This window comes from Rhinatrema bivittatum, chromosome 1 (assembly GCF_901001135.1).
Source record: "Rhinatrema bivittatum chromosome 1, aRhiBiv1.1, whole genome shotgun sequence".
Classification (NCBI taxonomy): domain Eukaryota; kingdom Metazoa; phylum Chordata; class Amphibia; order Gymnophiona; family Rhinatrematidae; genus Rhinatrema; species Rhinatrema bivittatum.
Genome location: NC_042615.1, coordinates 543,448,866 through 543,470,153, shown reverse-complemented (window position 1 = coordinate 543,470,153; position 21,288 = coordinate 543,448,866). Strand labels below are relative to the sequence as shown.

Here is a 21,288-nt window from a genome sequence, read left to right as displayed (position 1 = left end):
AACACCATTAAACTATTGCTTTCTAAATTAGAAAACGTTTATGGTCTGGGTTTAGATGAGACTAGTGGAGACAGTCATGAAAGGGGGAAGCCCCATAAGGAAGATTCGCGTGGACAGACTCCTCCACCTCCCTACTCAGAGCAGGATCATTCACATAAGCTGTCCTTGCAGCCCCTTAGGGATAAATTTGGTGCACCTTAATTCAAATGGGTGTTCCAAAAGCTGATATTGATGGTTTGACTACAGAAAAATTGATATACATGCTACTGGAGCAGTAGGAGTCTATGAGCTCTGGGCGGTCCCCTGGATCCCAGACACCACAAACCTCAATAGGAAAGTGGCCGAGCTTCTGTTGCGACATTAAACTACATTTCCCCTATGAATGATCAAAGACTTCATATGAATGTTACCGTTTCACAGAAATGGGGGTAATAGGAAATAGATTAACTCTCTGGTGGACACAGAGGCAGAGGCCACCAATATAAAGGGTAACCCGCATCGATACCGGGGCCAATCAGAAAAGCTGGAAGGATACTGAGGTTCCATTACAACCGGAGGGCAGGTCCTAATGTAGATAATTACAGAGAATGGTCAGAAAATCAATCTTCCTGTTATGATTTTCCCCCAGAATGATTGCATACTATACATTGATTTTATCAAACAATTTGAATAGGACATTAAACAAAGACTGATGTTTATCTGCCCAAAACACACCTTGGTGTCTGCTGTTCATGTGGGTTGTTTTCCTGTGTGTCCCTTCCCAAACCTAATGGGATTGTTCATTCTGACCAGTTTAAGACCAAATGGCCACCAGCAGCTTTGCAGATAACTATTGATGACTTATGGAAAGAGGGAATAGTAACAGTGATGAAGTTCTCCACTTAATAATCCGGTGTGGCCAGTTTTAAAACCAGAAGGGTCTTAACACCTTACAGTGGATTACTGTAAATTAAATGCTTTCATCCCACCACTTCATGATGCTGTCCCATCTAGAGCTAAACTAATACAAGCCATCCAAAAACATAATGGTACCTGGTACCCTGTGGTAGACTTCAGTAATACATTGTTTATATTTCTATTGTCCCTTCTAGTCAGGAAATGTTTGCCTTCTCAAGGCTCAGCAACAATTGTGTCCGTCGCTGTCAGACGTCTCTGCTCCGCCCACCTTACCTCGTTGGCGACTCCTTTTGGGGTTGATGGAAGGCTAGCTGATGCGGCGTCTCCAGGCCGTCCTCCTCCAGAGTTCCCAGACCGGCTCGACGCTGCAAGCTGCCATGTTGACCAGATGGTAAAGGGTGCGTGCGGCCCGACTGATGTACCAGCATTGGAGCGAACCTCAGGGGTGTCCCCCTGAGATGACGTCATCAGCTCCAGATATTTAAGGTCTCAGTTTTCGCTAACAAGACAAGTTAGCAAGGGATAGGTTTTCCTAGCTTCCTCCAGGTCGCTGCGGATGGGATTCGCTCTCCGCAACCCTAGCTACTCTGCCTCCTCGGACTTCACTAGAGGTACCCGCTCCTCGAGGGCCTCGCTCTCTCTTTTTCATTTTAGGTCGCAGTCCGGAACCGGTACTCGCTCCTTGAGGGTCCACGTGCCGGACCAGCTCCTGAATACCACTTCTGCTAAGAAGTCATCGCTGCTTACAACATTAGGGAGTTTCCATCTATCTCTCAGAGCTTTCCCTGGGACCAGGTACTCGCTCCTCGAGGGCCTACTGCATTCCAACTCCTGGGCTGCCTCAAGAGACTATGGTGTGAGTGTTATTCATCAAGGACTTGTTCCAGAACTCTACATATCCTATCTACTCACTTTCTTAGTTTCTCTACAGCTCAGCCACCTTGGGATCGCTGTCCAGTACCTGAGGGAGTACAGCCCAGCCGGGCGCTTCCAGCTCACTACTGCCACCTCTGGTGGTTTAATATATTGTCTAATAAAAGAACTAGTGTGTGTCTGTCTCTTACACTAAGCCTGACAAGTGGTCTCTCTCAGGATTTCCCCCGAGGGTATGGTCACCTACCACTGGTCCAAGGATCCACCCACAACTATTCTAAATAACAGATTGCTATCTCTCAGCTTCTCCATTAATAACAGATTGCTATCTCCCATCTTTAACAACAGAGCTTTAGTAACAGCAATAAACCATTACCTGACTACCACATGGATACATACATAGCCCAACTATGTGTCATGAAAAGGTTGCACAGACATTGGCTTAGTTAACGTTATGGGATCCATAACGTTACATCATTATGTAGATTATATCTTACTTCAAGGAAGAGATGCACAGGAGATTGCTGAGGTTTTAGTCCTGCTATATCGGGAATTGGAAATGAGTGAAACATAGAAATGATGGCAGAAAAGGACCAAATGTTCCAACCAGTGTGCCCAGCAAGCTTATGGTAGTATCTGCTGTGCAGGTTACCCCCATGCTTATCAGTATCCCAAACTGTAAAAGTCAGGGCCCTTGTTGGTTACTATCTGAATCCAATTCCCTGTTACCCCTTGCCGTTGAAGCAGAGAGCAATTTAAAAACAAATCAGAGAAAATTATTTTTTGCTCAGTGCACAATTAAGCTCTGGAATTTGTTGCCAGAGGATTTGGTTAGGGTAGCTGGGTTTAAAAAAGGTTTGGATAGGTTCCTGGAGGAGAAGTCCATTAACTGCTATTAAGTTGACTTAGGGAATAGCCACTATTACTGGCATTAGTTGCACGGTATCTACTTAATGTTTTGGGTACTTGTCAGGTACTTGTAACCTGAATTGGCTACTATTGGAAACAGGATGCTGAGCTTGATGGATCCTTGGTCTGACCCAGTACAGCAACTTATGTTCTTATATTGGAGAAAATACTTTTTTAGTCAATGCACAATTAAGCTCTTGAACTCATTGCCAGAGGATGTGGTTAAGGAAGTTAGCATAGCTGGGTTTAAAAGAGGTTTAGACAAGGCAATGGAGAAGTCCATTAACTGCTATTAGTTAAGCTGACTTAGGAAATAGCCACTGTTTATTACCAACATCAGTAGAATGGGATCTAGTTAATGTTTGGGTACTTGCCAGGTATTAGTAATCTGGATTGGATACTGAAACAAGATGCTAGGCTTGATGGACGTTTGGTCTGACCCAGTATGGCAACTTCTTATGTTTTTATGACGTTCAAAATCTTTAAATACTAATATCGCCTCATGAATTAAAAATGTCTGAACTTATAAAAAAAAGAACTATAATGATTATATATTCTTTTTTACCATCAACTTAGTTACCTAAATTTCTTCAGTAAAAGTACCTTTACTTGCTGCTATAAGTAATAATTTGTAAGCTATTTACATTTCTTTCTTTTGGCTTGGTAGTTTTCTACTGCTTTGTACTTCCAGCTCAGTCAGAACCAGAATTGGGATCTGGTACCATGAACCTCCACTCACAACTACCCAGAGATTTTTCCCTTATTTTCATGGTCTTTGAAGTTATCATATATATTTTTTAATTCTTTCATTTATCAATATTATTATGAAGAAAAAATTCCAATTTGAAACACATCATTCTTCCACATTCAATAAAAAGCAAAAAAACTTACAGAAGCAATAAGTCAGAATTTACATTTAACCAATAAGCGATAATAAGTGGTATAAAGAAGATCCAAGGTTACTAGAACATTAATTCAAAAGAAAGATAAAAAGAAAGAAAGGAGGAATTATCCTATTCTCTAATACCCTGAGCCGGCTAGGTCACACTATTCTCAATTCTACAATTGTCTAACATGAAACGCAACTGAGATGGCTCAAAAAAAAAAAAAAAAAAAAGAGTATTATTTAAATTCACAAAACATTTACAGGGATATGTAAATGTTTTGCTCCTATCTGTCTGGCCTCTTGGCACATTTCTAAAAACTTTTTCGTGTGCAACTGAGTACTCTAGTAACATCAAGGTATACCCATATATTTTGCCCATGAAATAATTTTCTCCTATTACAAAAGAAAAGTCTAAGAACAGAGTCTTTGTCTGCTGGGAAGACAAAAGATACCAAGAAAGTCCCACAAAATTCTATTTGTTCATCCATCGATGTTTCCAGGAATGCAGTCAGATATGGGGCATTTCAGACGGAACAGTTTGCTCTTTCTTTATTGGAGGTACAAAATAGTTATTTGATATTGGAGGAATTGCTTCAGCCGATAATTGAAGTATATCAACCAGGTATTTCCTGAATTGATCTCTCACAAGTACCATTTTTACTTGAGGAAAGTTTAATACTCTGAGATTCTATGTTTTCCATTTTTTTTTTGTGATAACTGTTTCATCTTGTATTAATTTAGTTTGAACTTCTTGTAGGGAAGTAACTTTTACATCCAAATCTTTAATCTTCAAGTCATGAGAAGTTAACATTGGTTCCATCACTTGTATAGTTTTCTGAGAATTATTTATTGCCACAGTTAAAGAAGAAATAGACTTTTCAAGCAAAATTAAAGCATCCCAGACAGCTCCTAAGGTAATCTCCTGTGGTTTGATCAATTTTAAATTGGGAGTTGTGCTTACCTCACCTTCAAGGCAAACTGCTAGAATCCTTCCAGATTCGTTTGCTGGCTCCTCTCCCCTCTCCTGATAGATAGGCGAGACGCTCAAACCCAAAGTGGCCTGCTCTTCCACAATGGCCTGCACACCTCCAAACCTCCCACCGTTGCGTCTCCAGCCGTAGCTCCCACCGCTGATAATCCGGGTCCAGCCACTGCCCCCGGAACCTCATAGGTCAGTAATAGTCGTGAGGGCCAGTCTTGAGCTCGGATAATGCCGTGGGCTGGAGGGGAGGGCATCTCAGGAGCCCCAGGGCTTAACGAAGTTTGCATGTCCAGGAGGGCCTAAGTGTGTTCTCCACCTGGCTCCTCAGCAGACCTCAACTCCCAGGGTTGAAACATTAGCCGAAGCGAAAACCCCCTGTACAGTAGGTTGGGAGGGTATGGATAAGGCTGGTGCAGAGGATTCCAGCCAAATCCTTCCCTTCCTCTTCGTGTGCGGCATGTAGATAACAAAGAATACAAGACGGTTGTCGAGGAGCCGATAAAACTCCAACCTCTCCTTTCAGCGCCATCTTGGATCTGAAGTTATATTTTATACCGTAAAGCACACTGATAAACAATTTGGCAGAAGGTGGGTGTGGACAAGTACTTTTTGATGACTGGCATTTATTTTACAGGCAATGTCTAACCAAAGAGAAAACTGAATCAAATCAGAACAGGATTGCCCCTTACCTCTGACCTGGATCATCTTTATGACATTACCAATGTATTCATACAGAAGTACAAGGTTGCAATCTGCAATATCAATTCCTTCATCAGCAACCGATGTAGCTATCAGCATCTTGCTTTCTCCTTTGGATTTGAATGAATCAAGCACACCTTTTTGACTTGGCAGGGTCATTCCTATGGTATCAAATAAAAATAAAATGTAACTTTTTACACAAAAATATATTCATATAAATGCATTTTGCTGGAAATTATCTTAGGTTGGCTTTATTTTTCTTTGCTTTACTGGTTAACCCAGTGGGTTCTCAATCCAGTCCTTAGGGAACCTCAACTAGTCTGGTTTTCTGGATGTCCACAGTGAATATCCATGTGCATATAGTGGAAGCAGTGCTTGCAAAAGTGAAATTACTATTTACCTGATAATTTCCTTTCCTTGAATACAGTCAGACAAGTCCAGACAAGTGGGGTATGCATGCCAACCAGTAGAAAGAGATAGGGAACAACAGGCTCACTGATGTCACTCCTTATATACCTTTGTGCTGTTAAGAAAACCATAACAGTAGTTATTTTAATTACATTTATCATTAGCATAATCAATTAAAAAATAAGGAAGAAGCAACGAATGAAGAGTGTCCAATAGTAGCCAGGGCTAGCTTTTTTGCTGTCCTGTGCTGCCACCCCACCCCCCCTCTCCCCCCCAATTCATTCACTCTCTGTTCCAGGCCTATCAAAGAAAGCACAGCTCCCTCCAGCAATCTTTATTTTTAAAAACTGACATCCCAACCCCCCACGTAACTCATGGTCAAGGGAAGATTATTACATACCCTAGGGCAGGGCTTCCCAAACCTGTCCTGGAGACCCCACAGCCAGTCGGGTTTTCAGGATATCCACAACAAATATGCATGAGATAAATTTGCATATACTGAGTCTCCATGGTATGCAAATGTATCTCATGCATATTATTTGTGGATATTACCCAGGTAGAGAGTCCATCAAGCTAGGTTGAGAGAACCTTGCACAAATATCAACTTGGAATGAGTTTCCTCACTCCGCAGGTCATCAAATCTTCACAAGAGACCACTGTTCTGTTCATACGTCTCACGTTGAATGTCAAAGTGGCCCCTAGCCCCCTAACACCTAAACCTCACCTCGAGTTACTAGGTGGGCCTCCCATAGGGATACAAATACCTATCTAGGGAGAGGACATTATGGCTAGTCTCAGTGTGTGTCTCTCTCTCTCTCTCTCTCACCATTAACAATGGTCCCCCAGTGGTTGAATGCAGGAAATACAACAGGTATGGCACTTATTGCAAAGTCTGAAAATGTTATTGCGATTTGTGCTAACTTAGCTCTTCACATAGGTAATTAGCACAAATTGCGATAAACTGTATATTAGCATAAAACATGCCCCTTTTACTATCGCATGCGATATTTATCGCATTTTGATAAATCCAGGCCTTAGATGGATAACTCAAAAGTTTTCTTCTAAATAGCAAATGTGGCATATTCAGCCACTTATCCGGTTAAATTATAGTTGTATAAGTAGTTATCCGGCTACAGTTTAGCCGGATTAAAAAAAAAAAAAAAAAAAAAAAAAAGAGGCATTTCAGGGGCATTCTGAGGAGGAGATGAGATATCTGGCTAACCTAGCCGAATATTTGGTATTTGGTTAGGTGAGCCAGATAACTTTAGATCTGCTTTAGAGCAGATCTAAAGTTAGCCGGTCTCGTGTGGCCTGATAACTTGCTACTTATCTGCATATCTTTAAAGGATATGCAGGTAAGTAGCGCTGTATCAGTATTAAAAAGAAAAAAAAGTGACAAAGAAAGAGATAAAAGAGCCTGAGGCTCCCATCCTTATCAATAAATTGCCCAGTCTCAATCAGCAGTCCTCAAATACATTATTGGGCTGTTTCTTCCCACACTTTCTCTATTTTTCACTGTTAACATTTCTATCGTGCCCTCCTCTCCAGCCTTTGGGGCCCCCAGTGTCAAGCAATTTGTTAGCCCCCCAAAACCCACATCCCTCCACCTTGGATGCCCCATCCCACCTTCCCTCCCCCCCCTCCCCGGTGACAAAAATCATCCTTGCTGGGAGTGAGGGTCTCATTTGCCAGTACCTGGCAGCTTCAGCACTGTATCTGATAAGCACTGCTCGAAGCATAAACTGAACGGGAAAAGTTATCTTTTTTTATTTTATATAAAGAATTGCAAAGACTGGACAAATATAACACAATTGAGATTACAAGGGAACAATGGGTATGGAACAATAACATTGCATTAAAGGAAAATGTCACAAAGTTGTTTTAAGAGGTTTAAGATTATATTTTGTACTATGTGTTTACAAGAACTGCAGCTAGGTAAAGAGAGCATCAAATAGATCGAGAGAACATTGTACAAATCTCATCTTTGTGTACCTTTCTTCATTCCAAATCACATCAAGTCTTCACTGATGTGTACTGTGCTGTTTGTACCTCTGAATGTGCATATAAAAATGTCCCCCTAAAACCTAGGCCACCACCAACCTTCACCCCGAGTTACTGGTTGCCCCTCCTACAGTGGTATAAAAAGTTGACTAATATGTGTGCCTCCCCACAGGCTCTCTCTCTCTATCCTCCCCTCCCCTCCCCCCTTGAAACAGGATTTGCGATTTTTAGCACAAATCCCATTTCAGGCATATGGCACAGCATAACACCAGGAAAAAAAGTGTAGTTATTTCCAGCGTTGAAACCTGCGATAACATGCGATACACTATCACATGCAACGCTAAGCATCCCTCATTTTAATTTACTCTGCCCAACTCCTCCCATTCGGGAAAAATTTCAAAATTTGCAAACGTATTTATCACGGGCATTACAGCGTTATCATGGGCATTACAGCCCTAATCCGATTTTGATGAATGACCCCCTTAAGCCTTTCATGCTAAATTGTCAACTATATTAACATGTATGAAAAATAAAAAAGAAGGGGTCAATAACTCATGTTTTCGGGACATGTACTATGATAATGAAGTTTTGGGAAAAGGTATCGCAATAGATAAGTACTGTATTGGGGTATTCTATACCTTTGCTTTCAGAATTAGTATTGTTTGAAGATTTCCTAAATATTTTAAAAAGAAAAGAGATTCTATTTGCACGTGCAAATCTTTTGTTTTCGGTTGGGGGGGGGGGGGGGTAATCAATTCTTTTAACATGGAAGGAAGTTACCTTACCATCTTATTGGCAATGGAGAAACTCACTGCCTGACATGATGCTTATGGAATCCATGTCTTTGACAAATACCATTACTTTTTTTGTGTAAGAAAATTCTTAGGAGTAGCGATATTGATTAACAAAAATACAAATTTACAAATCTCCAAATCCATCCCAGATCCAGAAGGGCGTTATATTATTTTAATAGGGGTCTGGAATAACCGACTAGTTACCATATGCAATGTCTACGCCCCCAACAAATACAATCACCAATTCTTTGAGACCCTTTGTAATTTATTGCATATTCACGCCCACTGTACACTTTACGTTTCAGGGGATCTCAACTGTGTTCATGATGCCTCCCTTGACAAAAACACTTCTCATCTGAAGCCCACTGGACAAAAAAAAAAAGTGAGTGGCATACCTCTGCCAACACTTATCTCTTTTAGATGTCTGGAGAACACTACACCCTAATGAACAAGATTACACACACATATCGCGCCTTGACTACATTCTCATCTCTCAACATGACTTCTTTGCAGTTCGAACGCAAAGATAGAAACTTTAGCTATATCAGACCACACACCGATATCTATCCAACTAAAGACTCCTGTGTCCATTCACCAAACCCGTTTATGGCGGTTTCCATCCTCTCTCAAAGATGATGCCCTTTTTAAAGCTTTTCTTAAGGAACGATGGAAAGATTATACAAGGAATAACCAACCGCATATAGATACCCCTCGCCTTTTCTGGGAGAATGCGAAAGTAGTGGGGGATATCATCTCGTACGTCCACTCTCGAAACAAACGGATCAACAAGTCAATTTTAGATTTAGAATCCTCAATTAACCGAGCGAAAAGGGCATTGATTCAAAATAACACAAGCAATAACCGAGCCGAATACTACGGTATACTGGGTAGATTGAATACCCTTCTTGATTCTAGAGCACAATTTTACATCTGGAAGGGACAACAATCTTTCTTTAAATTTGGAAATAAACCCAGCCGACTATTGGCTAATTTAACAAAAACACAGAGGCCAAGGTCCTTCATTGCCAATCTGCAAAAGCCATCAGGAGGGTCCACGTCTAAGGAAACTGAGATACGTGCAATCTTCAAACAATTCTATAGTAACCTATATGGGCCTGGAGTCATGGGGGGAGAGGAGGCAGAAGATTTATTTTTTCGAGATATCGCCCTACCTACGCTCTCGGCATCCCAACGCGAATTCCTGAATCGGCCGCTCCAGACCTTTGAAATTTTGCAGATCATCTCAGCCGCTCAATCGGGTAAATCCCCCGGCCCAGATGGATTTTCTTATGATTTTTATAAAATATTATCGCCATATATTAGTGGGTCTTTGACGAATTACTTTACAGATGGGCTTACACAAGAAAGCTTCCCTACCTCCTTTAATGAGGCCCACATTATAGTCCTTCCTAAACCCAGGAAAGATCTAACGTGCCCTGCATCGTACCAACCTCTCTCACTACTCAATTGTGATTTAAAAATACTAGCCAAAGTCCTTGCTGAGAGACTAAAGGTCCTTCTCCCTAACCTGATTTCACTTCCTCAGGCAGGCTTATTCAGAGGCCGTAAACCAAATGCGAATATCATCAAATTACTTACAGCCATGACAGTTTGCCAGAATCAAGATATCCCAGCACTTGTTATTGGCTTTGACTCGGAGAAGGCTTTTGATCGAGTGGCATGGCCCTATTCTCTTCTCAGTCTTACAAAGATTCGGTATTCAGGGTGATTTTCGGCATTTTATATCTTTGCTATACACAAACCCAACATCACATATACTAGCAAATAGCTGTTTATCAGATGAGGTAGCAATACAGTGGGGGGTTCGTCAGGGGTGTCCCTTTTCACCCCTTTTATATATCGTGGCCCTTGATCCCCTTTTGAGGAAAATAGATGGGTGCCGAAGGGTGAAGGGATTTGGGGGACCAAAACATATATTTAAAATAGCCGCCTTTGCAGACTTACTAGTCTTTCTCACGCAACCCCTAATATCCCTTCCAGCGGTGCTTGACCTCTTAGATCAATACAGTACCTTGGCTGGACTCAAAATAAACTATGTTAAATCAGAAGTTCTTGATGTTACGGGAACATTCTGCAACACATGGCAAGCGGATTTTCCTCTTAGATGGGCCACTGACACTCTAAAATACCTAGGCCTGCGAATTCCCCAAAAGATGACTAACTTTTATTAAGTGAACATACAGCCCTTACTGGCATTGACTAGGGCCACTTTGAAAAGGTGGACCCCTCTCTCCCTGTCGCTGACGGGCCATGTACACCTTTTTAAGATGATCCTGCTGCCTAAGTGGCTATACATCCTACAACTAGCCCCTATTTGGATCTCAAAGAGAGACCATCACTATCTTCAACAAGCCTTGCGACATTTTTTATGGCGGGGAAAGCATGCTCGTATATCTATGCACGTTCTCATGAGCTCCAAGGACGGGGGGGGGGGGGGCTTGGGTGCCCAAACTTGGAACTATATAATTTAGCTTGCAGTTTAAGACATGTTAGGAATTGGCTTTTTGGACTATCTTCAATCACCCCGTACGTTTCCCTATTAGAATGGTATGGAGTGCAATCCCTTAATCCTTTATTACAAATCTCTTCCAAGATGATTCCCCAACATATCAAAGCGCAAGTACTACTGGGTACATGCAGAAAAGCCTGGCAGCTGCTATGTTGGATAGGACGTTTACCGAATCACCTTACTTCGTTTATTACCATAACTGGTCATGACCTATTTCCTCTGGGGAAAGGGGGAGGGGCCTTTCAACGGTGGAACAAATTAGGTCCTACCTACAAATTTGATTTGTATGACAAGTTGACCGGGTCAATACTCCCTTTCCAGACCCTCCAGCAACGATACACCCTCCTAGTAGGTGACCTTTATGCATACTTTCAAGTTACCCATTTTATTAAGTCCGAGAGACTCTTTCTCGCAGATACTCCAGCAGTCCAAAAATTAAGGGAAGTTGTTAAAGTGGGGAAAAGAAGCAAACCTACAGTTTCTCATTTCTATAAGGAGTTGATGGGGTGTTCCGAGGAACAGCCTCTAGCCCCACTTTACACGAAATGGCAAGCCTGGGCCCTTTTTTCCTTAACATATGCCGATTTTGTGAAATGTTTTAAAGATTTGCCTGTGATATCAGAAAATGTACTTTTACAAGAAACACAGTACAGATTTCTCTGGCTGAGCTATATTTCACCCAAACGTGCCTACCAAATGAAACTTGCGCAAACGCTTCAATGTCCTAAATGTGCAGACAATGACGGTAATTATTTTCACTGTTTTTGGGAATGTAAAATAATCTCCTACTTTTGGAAGCAAGTGTGTCATGCCTGCTCTGCCTTTTTGAAAAAGACTATAACACCAGACCCCAATCTCTGGCTTTTTGGGTTGGATGATTCCCCATACGCAAAATTGTCCATCCTGGAACGTTTATTTCTAACAAAGGCTGGCATGGTGGGGAAACAGGTCATCCTAGCTAACTGGCTAGATAATGGCTCCCCCAGTTACGAACATTGGTTTAAGAAATTGGTCCGTCTATGCTCTATGGAGCACGCTATCCTTACGCCAGAGATGCCAAAGAAGTCTGTACATACTACCTTAAGCTGGGCGACTTTTACAAAATACTTAGCCCCATGTGTGGGAACCTACAGAGATCCATGGCACTTGGACAAGACCCCGAACATCTGAGAGAGGATACCACGCACTCCCACAACCAGATAACCTTTTTGCCATAGGAATCATATCAGGATGATTTATCAGTACCTGTTATAAGACTTTATCCAACAAATTCAAGGATTAGTGGGTAGGGTTTGTTGAGGGGGGGGGAAGAGGGGGATAGTTAAAGGGGGGAGGAATTAAGTCTTTCTGAAGATTACGGTTCTATGATTGTTGTGTTTGTAAAACTGAAAATTCCAATAAATAAAGTTTCAAAGAAACAATTCTTGATGGTGGGAGACAAATACATTCAGATTCTTTCTCCTTGTGCTAGAAGTCAGATTTTGAATACTTTGTAATATTCCCTCAATATTATGGGATGATCAGAGTACTTATACCCTTTTAGTGAAAAATGGAAAAGATGGGGGTGGGAAGGGATAAAATAAATAATTATTTATTTCGCCATTTTATAAACAATTGTGCCAAATAAAAGATCACAACAGTGCTTGTGTTGGGGGGGACGGGACCAATTTAATTTAATTGCTGATTTCTAGGTGCACCAGAACAAGGCACTCAGGAAGATATGTTACTTTGAATTTTAAAGGGGAGAAAAGAAAGCATATAAAAAGTTAAAGGATTCCAGATATACCGGTAAATGTTAATGGCATTTTGTGATTGTGATGTACTTTGGAAGGTATTTCAGTTTGGACACGTATAATCATTATATAAAAGTTTTCCCAATGGTACAATTGCTATTTTTCTTGTTGAATAAAAAACTTTCATTAGAAAGTAAGGAACCAATCAAAGTTGGATCCAATTCTTGAAAACCGAAAGGAAGTGTGTTTTAGTAGGAAGAGCATTTTCAGAGTAAGCAGTTTAGCAGAATTAGCCTTAAAACAAGAAAACTATGATCCCACCAAGAAAGAAAACTAATTTATGGTTGAAGGCTGAACCGGAATCTGCAGCAGAAGTCTAATATGATTAGCATCATTCAAAACTGCAGAAACATCTAGATGAGAAGACAGAGCCTGTCTAGTATTTATTCTCCGTAGCAAGAAGGTCACCCCCTATACCAGGAGTGCGTTCAGAGTCAATCCCTTAGAAAGGCCTTCTCATAAATATCCAGAATCAAGGGACAGATGGGTGTTTCTAGAAGCAACATGAATCCTTAAAAAACTCAATATGCACAGAGGCCAAGGAAATGGACAATTTTCTAGTAGTCAGGAGGGTAGACACCATAGCCTGAAAATAGCCATTTCTCAGTTTGTCTCTTTAAAGGGCCAAACTGTAAAACAAATCGATCCGAATACTAATGAAACATCGGACCCAAGCATAGGAATATCTTGTGAGGTGCACAGCTCCCTTGAAAACAAATGTGTGAAGGGACTCAAAATTGGGTTTGGAAAGAAAATGAAAATCCATCCCAAACCCAGCAACAACTGGACCACTTGCTGAAAAGCAAAAAGTTCTCCTGAAAGGACTTTGCTCTAATCAATTCTCCAAAGACTGGTTCAGCAAAAAACCTTCTTTGTGCAGTATTGCAGCCAATACCACCATCATCATGGAGAAGGCTCTTGGTTCTGTCGCTAGCTCAAAGGATAATGCTTGAAACTGAAAATGATGACCTAACACCACAGATGTGAGGAAATGTTGGTGATCCTTCCAGACTGGAACATGAAAATAATCACCTGTTTGATCTAAATCAGTTAGACAATCCCCTTTGTGAACCACCCTGAGTACTGATCTTAAGGTTTCCATCCTGAAGCGGGCTACTTTCAACAAGTTGGGGATCATATCAGGACCAGGGTAGGACAAAAGGTCTCCAACCCTTTAGGAGCACCATAGAATTAAGTAGATGGGGAAAATGGAGTAGCGTCTTTGCCCTTCCTGGTCTCCTGGAATGGGAACTACCACCTTCAATTCGAGAAGCCTCTGCAGAATAGCTCTGCCGACTGTCTTCCTACGGTCAAACAAGGGAAACCATAAAGGCAGCAGAATTAGAAGGGGCAAATTGTAAAATATAGCTATTTCTTATTAACTTCTGGTCCACAGTAATTTGGGCCCACCTCTGTCCATCTCTCTCTGTAATCTGAAATAGGACCCCCAAGCACTTATTGCATTGCTCTGAAGGAGCCAGAGCCTGCCTTACTGCCCCTTACCTCCTTTCATAGATGGAAACAAAATTATTCTGCAACAGAATCTTAGTTCAATCCTCTGGGAGACATGGGAACTTACAGTTGCTCCATGCCTTTGCCAACCTCTCCAGCTCTTCACTCAACAAGAGCTGACCATGAAAGGACTGCCTAGACAAACAAGTCATAGACGGAGAATTCTGATCAAATACAGCTCCAGATAACCCACTAAACCATTATCATGGATTCTATCCTTCTGGTCGAGGAGCATACCAGCGTGTATCCAACCCCAGTTAAACTCACAGTTCCTGGCACTAACAGAGGGAAATACTGCCCCAAGTCTTCCTAGGCATTCTATGTCAGACGTATTTCAGATCTGCCACAACAGACCCACATACCATGAACAGAAAATCATGCGCACACAGCCTAAAGGCCTGTGTTTTTTGGGGTTTTTTGCATGACATTGCCATCAAGATGCCCACCTTAGGAAAATTCAAATCCTCATTCTCCTGTGGATCCAAGCAAGACCTTCACAAACTTAATAGATTCAATTGGGAACAAGGAAGGTTCAGCCACCTGTTGACAGACCTAAACTAGCATGCAACAGCTGAAAATTAAGGATGTTAAGCCTTTCCCATGGATAAGACCATGGAAGCAATATCCACCCCTTTCTGGGAATATCCTCTCCAACTTCTGGGAGTATGCTGAAGCCAGCCAGAGAAGTCTGAGAACATTTTGCAGGGATGCAGCTGACCCAGAACTAGGGACTGCACACTATAGGATGGTATTTTGTGCAGTCAGGAATATCAGAGACCACTATTATTGACCCAGCAGGACAATCCAGTACAACATACTGGGACCTGCAAATGCACTCTTCCCTTACATAGGCTCGCAGACTTTGGCAATTTCCTGCAAAGTGATGCCCAGAGCCAAGAAGCAGCATCCAGAATAGAATGAGACTGCCCTATTGAAATAGCAGCTGCTGTGGATGTGGAAGCCACCACGAAATTCGAAAATGCACCTCTTTGGGCTCAGACAACCAAAGTGGTATTTAAAGCACACCTCTCCGGACTCAGGGCAGGAGGGCCATAACTCCTCGATCGGTGCTCCGCTGCAACAGAATGGATGCCAGAGCCCTCTCCAGCGGGAAAGTGTTCCCTGAAAGAGGTCTCAGCCAGTTGTCACCCTGCAGACATCCCAAAACAGCAGTCCTGAGCTTTACAGTGATTCTGGTAATATCTACTACTTTACTTAGACTAGATGCCAAGAAGAGTGTGGTTCTTTTCTGTGTTATACTTGTGTCACCATCATGCTCGCTGCTGAATGACACGCAGTTACCAACAAATTAATAAAGGAATACCTCAGAGAGCACCAAAATCATTGACCAGCATTAGCCATTTTCACAATTTCAAAATGGCCGCCTCTGCCCCTCAACCATTACCTGTAGCCTTGCAATGCCATTCGTGGGAAGACTTACCTGCACCATTGCATATCCCCCCCAATAGTATTCAGAGCCCACCTTCAAAAGCACTGCACTAAGACTGCATGCTGTGCAGGGCGTGAGCTTTGCATTTCCCCATGCCACCAACACGTCCCCCTTCAGGCACTGCCTGCAGTCCAAACCAGATATATATACAGGCTTTGTCTATTGCCCAAACAAAAGGCAGTCCTGCTCTCAAATTGTCATGAACTTCTGGCCGCTGAACAGCCAGCATTCCCCTTAGTATTTTTTTTTTTTAAACTTTAGTGCTGCAACCAGAAACAGGTTCAAGACTTGTGGGAAGCAGCAAACATATCCTGAGAGCAAGGAAGCAGGAAAGGGAGGAAGAGAGTAGAAAAACTTTTCATCAGTCCCCCTGGACTCCCCCCCTTGGTCCTGGAGAATATAGCAGAAAGGTGGGGGGGGGAGAGGAGAGACAAAGAACCAAGTACTCATACCTGGAGCCTTCTGGTCTCCAGCAGTGCTCCAGGGAGGAAGCATGAAACTATCACCTCAGGAGTTGCCAACCATACATCCATCCTCTTTAGTTTAAGTCAGGCTCAACTGAGTGAGAGAGAATTACATAAGAACATAACATAAGAAATGCCATACTGGGTCAGACCAAGGAGTCATCAAGCCCAGTATCCTGTTTCCAACAGTGGCCAATCCAAGTCACAAGTACTTGGCAAATACCCAAACATTAGATAGATCACAAGCTACTATTGCTTATTAATTACCATAGCAGTTTGTGGATTTAACCTCTAGGAACTTATCCAAACCTTTTTTAAACCCAGTAACACTAACTGCTGAAACCACGTCCTCTGGCAATGAATTCCAGAGTTTAACTATGCGCTGAATGAAAAAGAATTTTATTTGATTAGTTTTAAATGAGCTACTTGCTAACTTTATGGTCCTTCTATTATCTGAGAGAGTAAATTGGTTATTTACATTAACTTATTCAAGTCCTTTCATGGTTTTGTAGACTTCTATCATATCCCCCTCAGACATCTTTTCTCTAACTGAATAGCCCTAACTTCTTTAGCCTTTCCTCATAGGGCAGCCATTCCATGCCCCATATCATTCTGGTCGCCCTCTTCTGCACTTTCTCCAGTACAGCTATATCCTTTTTGAGATGTGGTGACCAGAACTGCACACAGTATTGAAGGTGCAATCTCACCATGGAGTGATACAGAGGCTTTATGATATCCTCCGTTTTATTTTCCATTCCCTTCCTAACATTCTGTTTGCCTTTTTGATCGCCACAGCACACTGGGCCAACGATTTCAATGTATTATCCACTATGACGCCTAGATCTCTTTCCTGGATGGTAACTCCTAAGATGGAACCTAACATTATGTAACTACAGAAAGAGTTATTTTTCCCCCTATATGCATCACTTTGCACTTGTCCATGTTAAATTTCATCTGCCATTTGGAAGCCCAATCTTCCAGTCTCACAAGGTCCTCCTGCAATTTGTCACAATCCTCCTGAGATACTATTCTGCATAATTTTATATCATCTGCAAATTTGATCACCTCACTCGCCATACCCCTTTCCAGATCATTTATAAATATATTAAAAAGAACTGGTCCAAGTACAGATCCCTGAGGCACTCCACTGTTTACCTTTTTCCACTGTAAAAACTTTAATCCTACTCTCTGTTTCCTGTCTTTTAAACAATTTGCAAGCCACAAAAGGACATCGCCTCTTATCCCATGACTTTTTAGTTTTCTTAGAAGCCTCTCATGCGGGACTTTGTCAATGCCTTCTGCATCAGAGCTCTTCATGAGTGAAGTAGTATCTGCTGTTGCTTCGATTTTGGAAGAAAAGTTTAATAACATTTATATAAGAAAATTGATGTCACTTCAGGAAATGCGCATGAGAAATTTTCTGTTCACTTGGCCTATCCAAGCCTTTGCTTCTAGCACAGGAAGCTCGTCCGCTATCTGCTGGAGACAGATAATACTGGCAGGCTGGTATCTGCACAGAGGTATATAGTGAGTGACATCAGCGAGCTTGTTGTTCTCTGTCTCCCTCTGCTGGTTGGCATGCATAAACCACTTGTCTGGACTGAAGAGGAATACATTATTACTATTAATTTATTTTGATTATGTTACATTTGTCATCAGATGCACAGGGCCTATGTGACAAAGAATAAAACATAAAAAGATGAAACACGCTCATGTACAAACCAGCAATCCAAGACTAAAAACAATAATACAAACAAACATTTATATAGCACTACCAGGTATACACAGCAATGTAAGACATAGCAACAGAGAGTCCATGCTTCATGAAGCTCACAATCTAGTCAAGACAAAGACACAGACAAAGTATCAAACAAGCAGCAGCTTTGAGATGGATTCATTAAAGTGTGGTAAGGTTGTAACATGGAAAACACTCATTATTAGTGAATAGTCCCCAGTGAAGAAAAGGGAATATCTGGTAAATAATGCAAGCTTTCCACATTAAAACCATATCACATTTTAGTGACACTGCTTTAGCCAGTTAAAACAGGAAGACTATAGATGGGATTAAGTGAGTATGGGGTAATTTTGAGTAAAGCTGTAAAGAATGAGGCCTCCTAAGGGTCTATATAAGAAAAACAACCAATGGGACCTGCATCTGAAAAGCAGCTCAAAATCTAACCAGTAACTCCCCATCCAAACCTTTAATGGCAAGCATTTCTTAAGCTATCATTTACCGGAAAATATAACATTACTTCCGTTATCACCCCGAGGTGAAACATTTGCAGAAGTTCTAGCCTTAGTAAAGGCTTTGAGGCCAATATTAAAAAACCAAGTGTGGGCAGTCATATGATGTGCTGACCAGGAGAGGATGTATTCTTTACTGCTCTGGAAGCCTCTCTTTTTTTAGATAAATACTGCATCTGTTCCCAGGGACTTATGAAAACTGACCCAAATCCATGGCCTGGAGACATTAGTGATAGTCCTTGTGGTGTCTGTGCAAGTATTTTGCAAGTTATGGCTACAAAAGTGACTCAAAAAAAGAGGAGAATACCAAGTGTCAAAATTCAAAATGTTGGATGCTCCTCTCAAGGCCCATATGAAGACTGCATCAGAGCTATTCATGAGTGAAGTAGCATCTGCTGTTGCTTCGAATCTAGAAGAAACGTTTAATAAAATCTATATAAGAAAATTGAGAAGACTTCTGTACAATTAGCAAGCATTTCTAAAAAACTGAAGGCAGTGGAATCAAGAATCTCTGGAATGGAAGACAGGATCTCCTATTAGGATTGGAAATTTCAGGGTTTAAAATTGTGATGGGGAAAACGAAAGAGAAAAGAGAATCTTTAAAATCGCAGTTATTAGAGATCCGGTTGCCTGAGGAGTTACAACTGGAGATTGAGCATGGGCCTTTGAGAGTGGAATGTGCACATCAGTTAGGCCTGAAACCAGACTCTGTAATCTGCCCGAGGGTAATCATTGTTAAAATCCTCAATTTTATGCACAAAGCGGATACTGTAATACAAGCTTATCAGAAAAGGCAGGAACTGAAATATGAAGATCAAAAAATGTTGGTATTTCAAGATTACTCCATTGCAGTGGAAGCCAAAAGGAAAGTCTGCAATTTATGAAGAAAAAAATGTTTTATGCTACAATTCCCGGCTAGAATGAGACTGATATATGATGGTAAACTGATAATTTGAGATGACAGAGGAAACTAGAACTTTTCTTCAGGATCTGGGATCTACCTGAATTTGTTGGATGCTGGGGATTTCTCTTATTTCATTTGTCTTTCAATGAGCAGATTACATCCTTGAACGTGACTTCTGCAGAGTGCTGTGGCTTTAAGATCTATGATTCACCAAGGAATCTGTGGGAGTTCTGGATTTGAATGAAACTGGACTGGACAAAATAAACATGTTATACCGTATCTTTAGCTAAATTCAATGAAGAGCAGCTATGGATGAACACAGGCATTGGTCTTTTTCTTCTTTCTTTTTTCTTTCAATAAGTCCTTTTATGAACTGCTTAGATCAGCAGGAAACAAGACTATTACCAAGAGGTTCTGAAGGGTCTGGATTTTAAATACTCAATATGTTTCTATTGAATGCTGTTCTACTATGGACAGAGTGAAAGGGGGTCCCTCCATAAATGGAAGTTAACATATCTTTTCTTAGATATTTTGATTTATTTCACAATTTAGATATGCTAGACCTATGGAGAGTGCTGTACCCATCTGAGTAGACATATACACACATTTCCAGAGCACATGATTGCCAATCTCAACTGGATTACTTATTTATGAATCGTAGAAATGTTTCTAAGATTAGAGGCATTTCAGGCCATACTGCACTGTGCTGTAATCTGGAAAGCTTTATACAGGTAGATTGTAGGCCACAATGGAGGTTTCCTACTTATTTATATATGACAAAAATTTTAAAACCCATCATTCAAAAAGTGGGAAGATTATAAGGAGTTTAACAGTGTTCACCAAAATAAACCCTATTTTGTTTTGGGAAGCTGCAAAAATCAGTATTCAGAAGGGACTTTATTTCCTATGTAAGTAAATAAAGATTTTGCTCAGGGAATTTTAAGGCTCAAAGACAAGTTAGAGGGATAAAGAGAAATTGGCTAAAAATAGGGCAACCTTTATTTGCAGCTCAGTCAGCATTAAATTCTAATTCATCAACTTACACAGAAAAGCCTTTATATTAAAAAATGTAAATTGTTTCAGTTTAGGAATAAGGCAGGCAGATAGATAATTTGATAAAGAATTGATTAAGATCGAATTTTGCAAAGATGATTAAAATGATCTCAGGAAGAGCAGCACATCTAAGAAAGACTTCTGTGAATATTATAAGGGACTGTACACAGCAGATCCTGGTAATTTAGAAAGAATTAGCAGGCTAAGCTTTTGAAGACCCCAGGGCCATATGGACTACAAGAATTCTTTAAAAGCTTGGGAGATAAAATATGCATGCCACTGGGAACTCTGAATGTTCAATACAAAATGGGAGGCTCATTGGTAGGGACAACAAATCCATAATTGTTGTTCTCCCCAAACTCAGTAGAGATCTGTTGGTCCCTAAATCATATTGTCTTATTTCACTGTTAAATTTTGATGTTAAGTTACTAAGATAGATTGGCAAAAGTACTTCCCAATTTGATAGCAAAAGAACAGGTAGGATTTGTAAAGTTCAAATATGCAGTTTTAAATGTGCTCAGAGTACTAGCTTCTCTAGAATACTGTACCTCAATTGTAGTTATTTTTGATGTGGAAAAGGCATTGTAGGTAATTTTCTCAGAAAGTATGTGTTGTATTATAAGACTTTTGCCAAAGTGATGGTCAATAGCACTTTTTCAGGAAAAATTGAGTTAAAAGGGGAACTAAGCAGGAGTGTCCCCTCTCACTATTTTTACTCATATAGGGGTGAATTTTAAAAGGCCCATATATGTAAGTAATGGGCCACGTGTGAGCAATGTATATTTTAAAAGCTGTAAATTATGTGCTTATATACAAGTACCCAAGTTAAAAAAAAACCGAGGGAGCGAAGTTGGGAGTGCATCAGTAGTGTTCCAGGGCAGATCCAACA

The 21,288-nt window shown here is 41.0% G+C and overlaps 1 protein-coding gene across 1 annotated transcript in view; it reads right to left on the bottom strand.

The window, feature by feature from the left end:
* Positions 1-21,288, bottom strand: part of DDX58 (DExD/H-box helicase 58) — a 143,994-nt gene that overhangs the window by 26,145 nt on the left and 96,561 nt on the right. The window contains 1 exon segment of the mRNA XM_029615745.1: positions 5,237-5,407. Within this exon segment, the coding sequence (XP_029471605.1) occupies positions 5,237-5,407 (171 nt within the window).